At 46.6% G+C, this 11,716-nt stretch overlaps 1 protein-coding gene across 1 annotated transcript in view; it reads left to right on the forward strand.

Annotated features, from left to right (window-relative positions):
• LOC143722322 (uncharacterized) overlaps nucleotides 1-7,785 on the forward strand; it is a 30,550-nt gene extending 22,765 nt beyond the window's left edge. Inside the window, exons 6-7 of the mRNA XM_077213702.1 lie at nucleotides 2,679-2,816; nucleotides 7,640-7,785. Coding sequence (XP_077069817.1) covers nucleotides 2,679-2,816; nucleotides 7,640-7,785 — 284 coding nt within the window. The remainder of the gene's footprint in view (nucleotides 1-2,678; nucleotides 2,817-7,639) is intronic.
• Nucleotides 7,786-11,716: the final 3,931 nt, after the last annotated feature.

Below are 11,716 nucleotides of genomic sequence, written 5' to 3' on the forward strand. Positions count from 1 at the left end.
TAACTATTTTACGCTTTGCTTGAAGGTAGGGTAGGCAATTGCGTAGAGGCTAGCAATGGCAAGCTAGCTTTGAAAGCGTGAGATCCCACCCCGTCTTCAGAGTGTCTCCAAAGCCACACCTCCTTCAAAACATGAAGTCACGCAGCAGAGTCTGCAAAGCGTCACGAGAGACTGTGTTAAAGGAGACCTATCATGAAAATCAGACTTTTTCCGTGTTTAAGTGCTATAATCGGTGTATCTACTGTATAACTTTGGGCTGGTAAGCCTTTCCCTGCAAGCATGTCAAAAAATAAGCCCATCAGATTTCGCTCCCCTACTGACTTAGGAAGGGGATTTTATAATATTACTGCCCCTTAATCTGCATGTTTCCACCCACGGGGCTGCCATTTGGTTTTCGTGAATGACAACGGTGTAACCGGTCCTAACGCAATGGCAAAACTTTGAGCAAACTGTTCTGTCGTTGGCTGCACAGAGCACTATTTGGCCAAAAAATGTTACTGCTGTCTTATAAAGACCTCAGGGAACTACAGCAGCTCACTTGCATTTAAAGGGACACACACACAAAAACGGTGCGTTTTTGCTCGCACCCAAAATGTGGCAACTTTGACAAGCTATAATAAAGATCTGGGTTGTATTTTAAGCTGTAACTTCACAGACACATTCTGGGGACACCATAGAATTATATTACATCTTGTGAAAAGGGGCATAATATGTAACCATTAAATTCCCTCGTGTCTCAAAGCACATAACACGTAAGCAATAAGGTACGAGAGGCTGTGCTGTATCGAAGCGGAGTTATCACACGATGCAAAAATTAAAGCTGAAAAATATGTAGGCTATGAATGCAACTTTCATGAAGTAAAATCACAAAGGCTTCCTTCAGCTGGAAATAATAATCCCTGACCGTAAACAACAACAGAGTGAGTCAGTCTGTAGAGAAGACTTTTATATTGAAAGGTCTGAAACTTGTGAACACGGAGAAGCAAGATGCAACTGAAAAATGACTAGTTTGTCAGGGCACTGGAAAACCCCTTAACTGTTAAAAGGACATGATATTGCAGTGGACATTCAAACTGCATTTTTTTTATTACGGTTAAAACTGACTTGTGGTACTACTCCGACTTGTGCCTCTTGATCGCTGTACCACCTGACCACTGCAGATTCTTTTGGCAAACGCTCAATCATCTCCCAACTGTAATTACTACGACATCCAACCCTAATCAAAGACACCTGAACAAGCTAATCAAGGTCTTCAAGATTAGGCTACTAGAAAGCTACGGGCAGGTGAAATTCATCAGGGTTGGAGTTCTCCTCGGATCTTTAAAAGCTCGTTTTTCAAGAAGCTATTTTAACCCCCTTTTCTTTTTCTTTTTTTACAGCGTTTGTTGTAGGATTCCGTTTGACGCAGCGACACGGTTTTTCATTGTAGTTTTGTGTTCAGCCCCTAATTCAGCGCATCTTCTAGCAGAGTTGATTGTGAGATCGCAGTCACGAGGATGACAGCTCGAGTGTACTGCTCGTTTAGTGCTGTTTTATTGTGTCTGTCTGCATGTTCGAGCACAACAGACGCTGGAGTCGTAGGTGAGAAGATCTTTTAGCTTCGGTTTACAAAAGTACAGTACAGACGTCCAGTGGAAGTTTAACTTTGTACGCTGGTTTAGTTTCAATAATAAGCAAGGTATAAATATGCCAAACTGTCATAAATGTATGCACTTATTTCATTAAACAAAAATACTACATTAATGATTGTATGGCTTTCACTGTAAAACAAGAACACTAATGTTATATGGTTACACAAGTGTTACCACATAGACATCAGTCCTGATTTTAAACTTCTGCTTCATGTTTTGTTTTCCCTATTTTAACAACTATTTAGGCCTTGAATAGCCTATAACATGGGGAGCTATACAGTTTGTTGTGTAGCCTATTAAAATGCTCGAAATGAGGGAGGTCATGGGAATATGGCATAACAATTTTTGAAGACGTATGCTTAATTACACCAGTAAATTTATAAACCACATTTACTGATGTGCATGTTTTCTATCAGAATTGCACTATTACTCGCCCTACTATATAGCTTGTAATGGACCTCTCAGTCTTTGAAATGGTAGATACATGGTGTATATATGTATGTCTATGCTACTTTGATTTGAAGCTGATAAATGTGAATATTATATTAAAGTTTGAGGCACATATTGCAAAACCCCTGACTTGCAAATGCTGAAACAAACTATTACACAGCACTTCCTGGTCTCCCCTAACTATCCTCTTCTGTAGTGTCCGATCAGTGTCCGGCGATGCTGACCGTCGTACCGTCCCGTCGAGGATGTCTTCGTGATAGAGACTGCTCTGGAGGACACAAATGCTGTCAATTTCCCTGTGGGCGTGCGTGCGTGCCTCCTGTTTTCAGTGAGTTTAATTAATGATGGATGCTATAGATCTTCCAAAAGAAACACTGAAAAAAATGGTGTAATAAGTTTTCACTCAGAAATTGCTAGTAAATTTCACATTTGCAATGAAACTGCTAGTAACGCGTTGAACTAAACGTGAAACCACGAAGTAGAAAGACTGAATATTCCTGTAAAAACTACTCCGATTGTCTTTGACAACTTTTATTTTTTAAGCGGTGAATGAGACATTCAGTGATGTGGTTTCTCTGTCATGTGTCTGTATAACAGCAAAGCCAGGGGAGTGTCCAAGCACAAAGTCTGGAGCAGGAATTTGTGCAGAGTTGTGTTACTATGACAGTGACTGTCCGAACAATGAGAAATGCTGCAGCAATGGATGTGGACGTCAGTGTATGGCCCCATATACAGGTATTTGAGAGATTATATTAGTGTTTGGGTCGGCTTTCTCGTTATTTCCGTTTGTCTTGTTTGATTTTACTACTTTACCGTTCTCTGTGTCAAAAGTATTCAGCCGAACCAGCACCGGATGGCTTTACAATATTAGTAGATAACGATTAATACTTAAAATAAGAAACTTGCAATTTGTGCTTTCCGCTAAACGGACTGACTAAAGCGGATTATCTGTATCCATGCAGTGAAGCCTAAACCCGAACCGACCCCAGCAGCCGAGCTGCCGAATCCTCAAGTGACGCCTGCAGCCGAACAGCCGAATCCTCAAGTGACGCCTGCAGCCGAACAGCCGAATCCTCAAGTGACGCCTGCAGCCGAACAGCCGAATCCTCAAGTGACGCCTGCAGCCGAACAGCCGAATCCTCAAGTGACGCCTGCAGCCGAACTGCCGAATCCTCCAGAGACGCCTGCAGCCGAACCGCTGACGCCTGGAGCTGAACCACTGAATCCACCAATGACTCCGGCAGCCGAACCGCCCAAGCCTCCAGTGAAGCCTGCCGGCGAACCGCCCAAGCTTCCAGTGAAGCCTGCCGGCGAACCGCCCAAGGCTCCAGTGAAGCCTGCCGGCGAACCGCCCAGGCCTCCAGGGAAGCCTGCGTCCGAACCGCCCAAGGCTCCAGGGAAGCCTGCGTCCGAACCGCCCAGGCCTCCAGGGAAGCCTGCGTCCGAACCGCCCAGGCCTCCAGGGAAGCCTGCGTCCGAACCGCCCAGGCCTCCAGGGAAGCCTGCGTCCGAACCGCCCAGGCCTCCAGGGGAGCCTGCGTCCGAACCGCCCAGGCCTCCAGGGAAGCCTGCGTCCGAACCGCCCAGGCCTCCAGGGAAGCCTGCGTCCGAACCGCCCAGGCCTCCAGGGAAGCCTGCGTCCGAACCGCCCAAGGCTCCAGGGAAGCCTGCGTCCGAACCGCCCAAGGCTCCAGTGAAGCCTGCGTCCGAACCGCCCAGGCCTCCAGGGAAGCCTGCGTCCGAACCGCCCAGGCCTCCAGGGAAGCCTGCGTCCGAACCGCCCAGGCCTCCAGGGAAGCCTGCGTCCGAACCGCCCAGGCCTCCAGGGAAGCCTGCGTCCGAACCGCCCAGGCCTCCAGGGAAGCCTGCGTCCGAACCGCCCAGGCCTCCAGGGAAGCCTGCGTCCGAACCGCCCAGGCCTCCAGGGAAGCCTGCGTCCGAACCGCCCAGGCCTCCAGGGAAGCCTGCGTCCGAACCGCCCAGGCCTCCAGGGAAGCCTGCGTCCGAACCGCCCAGGCCTCCAGGGAAGCCTGCGTCCGAACCGCCCAGGCCTCCAGGGAAGCCTGCGTCCGAACCGCCCAGGCCTCCAGGGAAGCCTGCGTCCGAACCGCCCAGGCCTCCAGGGAAGCCTGCGTCCGAACCGCCCAGGCCTCCAGGGAAGCCTGCGTCCGAACCGCCCAGGCCTCCAGGGAAGCCTGCGTCCGAACCGCCCAGGCCTGCAGTGTGTGCTGAAAACTGTCACCAAACTCACCCTGATGGCAAATGTTCTGGCAATATGGGGGGGTCCTTGTCACCTTATGGGGGGTCATAAGGAATGTGGCTATGCATAAAGTTAAGTGCGCTGATTTAACCATTGAATGTATGGGATCTCTTCCCTGTTTATCACCAAATAAATCTCACACTTTGGTAAGACTACTTTCTTTCTGTGGTAAAACAAAAAAAATTGCTTGATTGTAGAGTTGGGGTTTTTTTTGGTATGCCGGTGTTCATTTGGCTGCTCTCACATAATAGCTCATTGGCATGAGTGCTTTAGGAAAGTTAAAAAATCCCCTCACCAAGACCCAAACACGTGCAAGACGTCTTGTAACGAAAGACCTCTGTTTTCATCTTCTCTTCATCTTCGCACAAAATGGGCACTGAAATATGCATGCGCAATCTTCCACGCACATATTGGGATGTAGAAATACTTTCCGCAGACTATGCCTAAACTCTCCTTAAACTTTTGTGGGCGAAGTTAACTAAATTATTTTGAATGCCGTTTTTACACTTTATATACATTTAAAATATGCCCCTCTCGTTAATGGAGTTAAACACTTGAGTTGCGTTAAATCTTTGTCTAGAAGTTAATGTGTTTGAATTTAACACTCACAGCAATTCGTAACTATTTTACGCTTTGCTTGAAGGTAGGGTAGGCAATTGCGTAGAGGCTAGCAATGGCAAGCTAGCTTTGAAAGCGTGAGATCCCACCCCGTCTTCAGAGTGTCTCCAAAGCCACACCTCCTTCAAAACATGAAGTCACGCAGCAGAGTCTGCAAAGCGTCACGAGAGACTGTGTTAAAGGAGACCTATCATGAAAATCAGACTTTTTCCGTGTTTAAGTGCTATAATCGGTGTATCTACTGTATAACTTTGGGCTGGTAAGCCTTTCCCTGCAAGCATGTCAAAAAATAAGCCCATCAGATTTCGCTCCCCTACTGACTTAGGAAGGGGATTTTATAATATTACTGCCCCTTAATCTGCATGTTTCCACCCACGGGGCTGCCATTTGGTTTTCGTGAATGACAACGGTGTAACCGGTCCTAACGCAATGGCAAAACTTTGAGCAAACTGTTCTGTCGTTGGCTGCACAGAGCACTATTTGGCCAAAAAATGTTACTGCTGTCTTATAAAGACCTCAGGGAACTACAGCAGCTCACTTGCATTTAAAGGGACACACACACAAAAACGGTGCGTTTTTGCTCGCACCCAAAATGTGGCAACTTTGACAAGCTATAATAAAGATCTGGGTTGTATTTTAAGCTGTAACTTCACAGACACATTCTGGGGACACCATAGAATTATATTACATCTTGTGAAAAGGGGCATAATATGTAACCATTAAATTCCCTCGTGTCTCAAAGCACATAACACGTAAGCAATAAGGTACGAGAGGCTGTGCTGTATCGAAGCGGAGTTATCACACGATGCAAATATTAAAGCTGAAAAATATGTAGGCTATGAATGCAACTTTCATGAAGTAAAATCACAAAGGCTTCCTTCAGCTGGAAATAATAATCCCTGACCGTAAACAACAACAGAGTGAGTCAGTCTGTAGAGAAGACTTTTATATTGAAAGGTCTGAAACTTGTGAACACGGAGAAGCAAGATGCAACTGAAAAATGACTAGTTTGTCAGGGCACTGGAAAACCCCTTAACTGTTAAAAGGACATGATATTGCAGTGGACATTCAAACTGCATTTTTTTTATTACGGTTAAAACTGACTTGTGGTACTACTCCGACTTGTGCCTCTTGATCGCTGTACCACCTGACCACTGCAGATTCTTTTGGCAAACGCTCAATCATCTCCCAACTGTAATTACTACGACATCCAACCCTAATCAAACACACCTGAACAAGCTAATCAAGGTCTTCAAGATTAGGCTACTAGAAAGCTACGGGCAGGTGAAATTCATCAGGGTTGGAGTTCTCCTCGCATCTTTAAAAGCGCGTTTTTCAAGAAGCTATTTTAACCCCCTTTTCTTTTTCTTTTTTTACAGCGTTTGTTGTAGGATTCCGTTTGACGCAGCGACACGGTTTTTCATTGTAGTTTTGTGTTCAGCCCCTAATTCAGCGCATCTTCTAGCAGAGTTGATTTTGAGATCGCAGTCACGAGGATGACAGCTCGAGTGTACTGCTCGTTTAGTGCTGTTTTATTGTGTCTGTCTGCATGTTTGAGCACAACAGACGCTGGAGTCGTAGGTGAGAAGATCTTTTAGCTTCGGTTTACAAAAGTACAGTACAGACGTCCAGTGGAAGTTTAACTTTGTACGCTGGTTTAGTTTCAATAATAAGCAAGGTATAAATATGCCAAACTGTCATAAATGTATGCACTTATTTCATTAAACAAAAATACTACATTAATGATTGTATGGCTTTCACTGTAAAACAAGAACACTAATGTTATATGGTTACACAAGTGTTACCACATAGACATCAGTCCTGATTTTAAACTTCTGCTTCATGTTTTGTTTTCCCTATTTTAACAACTATTTAGGCCTTGAATAGCCTATAACATGGGGAGCTATACAGTTTGTTGTGTAGCCTATTAAAATGCTCGAAATGAGGGAGGTCATGGGAATATGGCATAACAATTTTTGAAGACGTATGCTTAATTACACCAGTAAATTTATAAACCACATATTTACTGATGTGCATGTTTTCTATCAGAATTGCACTATTACTCGCCCTACTATATAGCTTGTAATGGACCTCTCAGTCTTTGAAATGGTAGATACATGGTGTATATATGTATGTCTATGCTACTTTGATTTGAAGCTGATAAATGTGAATATTATATTAAAGTTTGAGGCACATATTGCAAAACCCCTGACTTGCAAATGCTGAAACAAACTATTACACAGCACTTCCTGGTCTCCCCTAACTATCCTCTTCTGTAGTGTCCGATCAGTGTCCGGCGATGCTGACCGTCGTACCGTCCCGTCGAGGATGTCTTCGTGATAGAGACTGCTCTGGAGGACACAAATGCTGTCAATTTCCCTGTGGGCGTGCGTGCGTGCCTCCTGTTTTCAGTGAGTTTAATTAATGATGGATGCTATAGATCTTCCAAAAGAAACACTGAAAAAAATGGTGTAATAAGTTTTCACTCAGAAATTGCTAGTAAATTTCACATTTGCAATGAAACTGCTAGTAACGCGTTGAACTAAACGTGAAACCACGAAGTAGAAAGACTGAATATTCCTGTAAAAACTACTCCGATTGTCTTTGACAACTTTTATTTTTTAAGCGGTGAATGAGACATTCAGTGATGTGGTTTCTCTGTCATGTGTCTGTATAACAGCAAAGCCAGGGGAGTGTCCAAGCACAAAGTCTGGAGCAGGAATTTGTGCAGAGTTGTGTTACTATGACAGTGACTGTCCGAACAATGAGAAATGCTGCAGCAATGGATGTGGACGTCAGTGTATGGCCCCATATACAGGTATTTGAGAGATTATATTAGTGTTTGGGTCGGCTTTCTCGTTATTTCCGTTTGTCTTGTTTGATTTTACTACTTTACCGTTCTCTGTGTCAAAAGTATTCAGCCGAACCAGCACCGGATGGCTTTACAATATTAGTAGATAACGATTAATACTTAAAATAAGAAACTTGCAATTTGTGCTTTCCGCTAAACGGACTGACTAAAGCGGATTATCTGTATCCATGCAGTGAAGCCTAAACCCGAACCGACCCCAGCAGCCGAGCTGCCGAATCCTCAAGTGACGCCTGCAGCCGAACAGCCGAATCCTCAAGTGACGCCTGCAGCCGAACAGCCGAATCCTCAAGTGACGCCTGCAGCCGAACAGCCGAATCGTCAAGTGACGCCTGCAGCCGAACAGCCGAATCCTCAAGTGACGCCTGCAGCCGAACTGCCGAATCCTCCAGAGACGCCTGCAGCCGAACCGCTGACGCCTGGAGCTGAACCACTGAATCCACCAATGACTCCGGCAGCCGAACCGCCCAAGCCTCCAGTGAAGCCTGCCGGCGAACCGCCCAAGCTTCCAGTGAAGCCTGCTGGCGAACCGCCCAAGGCTCCAGTGAAGCCTGCCGGCGAACCGCCCAGGCCTCCAGGGAAGCCTGCGTCCGAACCGCCCAAGGCTCCAGGGAAGCCTGCGTCCGAACCGCCCAGGCCTCCAGGGAAGCCTGCGTCCGAACCGCCCAGGCCTCCAGGGAAGCCTGCGTCCGAACCGCCCAGGCCTCCAGGGGAGCCTGCGTCCGAACCGCCCAGGCCTCCAGGGGAGCCTGCGTCCGAACCGCCCAGGCCTCCAGGGAAGCCTGCGTCCGAACCGCCCAGGCCTCCAGGGAAGCCTGCGTCCGAACCGCCCAAGGCTCCAGGGAAGCCTGCGTCCGAACCGCCCAAGGCTCCAGTGAAGCCTGCGTCCGAACAGCCCAAGGCTCCAGTGAAGCCTGCCGGCGAACCGCCCAGGCCTCCAGGGAAGCCTGCGTCCGAACCGCCCAGGCCTCCAGGGAAGCCTGCGACCGAACCGCCCAGGCCTCCAGGGAAGCCTGCGTCCGAACCGCCCAGGCCTCCAGGGAAGCCTGCGTCCGAACCGCCCAGGCCTCCAGGGAAGCCTGCGTCCGAACCGCCCAGGCCTCCAGGGAAGCCTGCGTCCGAACCGCCCAGGCCTCCAGGGAAGCCTGCGTCCGAACCGCCCAGGCCTCCAGGGAAGCCTGCGTCCGAACCGCCCAGGCCTCCAGGGAAGCCTGCGTCCGAACCGCCCAGGCCTCCAGGGAAGCCTGCGTCCGAACCGCCCAGGCCTCCAGGGAAGCCTGCGTCCGAACCGCCCAGGCCTCCAGGGAAGCCTGCGTCCGAACCGCCCAGGCCTCCAGGGAAGCCTGCGTCCGAACCGCCCAGGCCTCCAGGGAAGCCTGCGTCCGAACCGCCCAGGCCTCCAGGGAAGCCTGCGTCCGAACCGCCCAGGCCTGCAGTGTGTGCTGAAAACTGTCACCAAACTCACCCTGATGGCAAATGTTCTGGCAATATGGGGGGGTCCTTGTCACCTTATGGGGGGTCATAAGGAATGTGGCTATGCATAAAGTTAAGTGCGCTGATTTAACCATTGAATGTATGGGATCTCTTCCCTGTTTATCACCAAATAAATCTCACACTTTGGTAAGACTACTTTCTTTCTGTGGTAAAACAAAAAAAATTGCTTGATTGTAGAGTTGGGGTTTTTTTTGGTATGCCGGTGTTCATTTGGCTGCTCTCACATAATAGCTCATTGGCATGAGTGCTTTAGGAAAGTTAAAAAATCCCCTCACCAAGACCCAAACACGTGCAAGACGTCTTGTAACGAAAGACCTCTGTTTTCATCTTCTCTTCATCTTCGCACAAAATGGGCACTGAAATATGCATGCGCAATCTTCCACGCACATATTGGGATGTAGAAATACTTTCCGCAGACTATGCCTAAACTCTCCTTAAACTTTTGTGGGCGAAGTTAACTAAATTATTTTGAATGCCGTTTTTACACTTTATATACATTTAAAATATGCCCCTCTCGTTAATGGAGTTAAACACTTGAGTTGCGTTAAATCTTTGTCTAGAAGTTAATGTGTTTGAATTTAACACTCACAGCAATTCGTAACTATTTTACGCTTTGCTTGAAGGTAGGGTAGGCAATTGCGTAGAGGCTAGCAATGGCAAGCTAGCTTTGAAAGCGTGAGATCCCACCCCGTCTTCAGAGTGTCTCCAAAGCCACACCTCCTTCAAAACATGAAGTCACGCAGCAGAGTCTGCAAAGCGTCACGAGAGACTGTGTTAAAGGAGACCTATCATGAAAATCAGACTTTTTCTGTGTTTAAGTGCTATAATCTGTGTATCTACTGTATAACTTTGGGCTGGTAAGCCTTTCCCTGCAAGCATGTCAAAAAATAAGCCCATCAGATTTCGCTCCCCTACTGACTTAGGAAGGGGATTTTATAATATTACTGCCCCTTAATCTGCATGTTTCCACCCACGGGGCTGCCATTTGGTTTTCGTGAATGACAACGGTGTAACCGGTCCTAACGCAATGGCAAAACTTTGAGCAAACTGTTCTGTCGTTGGCTGCACAGAGCACTATTTGGCCAAAAAATGTTACTGCTGTCTTATAAAGACCTCAGGGAACTACAGCAGCTCACTTGCATTTAAAGGGACACACACACAAAAACGGTGCGTTTTTGCTCGCACCCAAAATGTGGCAACTTTGACAAGCTATAATAAAGATCTGGGTTGTATTTTAAGCTGTAACTTCACAGACACATTCTGGGGACACCATAGAATTATATTACATCTTGTGAAAAGGGGCATAATATGTAACCATTAAATTCCCTCGTGTCTCAAAGCACATAACACGTAAGCAATAAGGTACGAGAGGCTGTGCTGTATCGAAGCGGAGTTATCACAAGATGCAAAAATTAAAGCTGAAAAATATGTAGGCTATGAATGCAACTTTCATGAAGTAAAATCACAAAGGCTTCCTTCAGCTGGAAATAATAATCCCTGACCGTAAACAACAACAGAGTGAGTCAGTCTGTAGAGAAGAATTTTATATTGAAAGGTCTGAAACTTGTGAACACGGAGAAGCAAGATGCAACTGAAAAATGACTAGTTTGTCAGGGCACTGGAAAACCCCTTAACTGTTAAAAGGACATGATATTGCAGTGGACATTCAAACTGCATTTTTTTTATTACGGTTAAAACTGACTTGTGGTACTACTCCGACTTGTGCCACTTGATCGCTGTACCACCTGACCACTGCAGATTCTTTTGGCAAACGCTCAATCATCTCCCAACTGTAATTACTACGACATCCAACCCTAATCAAACACACATGAACAAGCTAATCAAGGTCTTCAAGATTAGGCTACTAGAAAGCTACGGGCAGGTGAAATTCATCAGGGTTGGAGTTCTCCTCGGATCTTTAAAAGCGCGTTTTTCAAGAAGCTATTTTAACCCCCTTTTCTTTTTCTTTTTTTTACAGCGTTTGTTGTAGGATTCCGTTTGACGCAGCGACACGGTTTTTCATTGTATTTTTGTGTTCAGCCCCTAATTCAGCGCATCTTCTAGCAGAGTTGATTGTGAGATCGCAGTCACGAGGATGACAGCTCGAGTGTACTGCTCGTTTAGTGCTGTTTTATTGTGTCTGTCTGCATGTTTGAGCACAACAGACGCTGGAGTCGTAGGTGAGAAGATCTTTTAGCTTCGGTTTACAAAAGTACAGTACAGACGTCCAGTGGAAGTTTAACTTTGTACGCTGGTTTAGTTTCAATAATAAGCAAGGTATAAATATGCCAAACTGTCATAAATTTATGCACTTATTTCATTAAACAAAAATACTACATTAATGATTGTATGGCTTTCACTGTAAAACAAGAACACTAATGTTATATGGTTACA

This window comes from Siphateles boraxobius, unplaced genomic scaffold, assembly GCF_051911475.1.
Source record: "Siphateles boraxobius isolate OS27281-9 unplaced genomic scaffold, OSU_SipBor_1 66, whole genome shotgun sequence".
In the NCBI taxonomy this organism is placed as follows: Eukaryota; Metazoa; Chordata; class Actinopteri; order Cypriniformes; family Leuciscidae; genus Siphateles; species Siphateles boraxobius.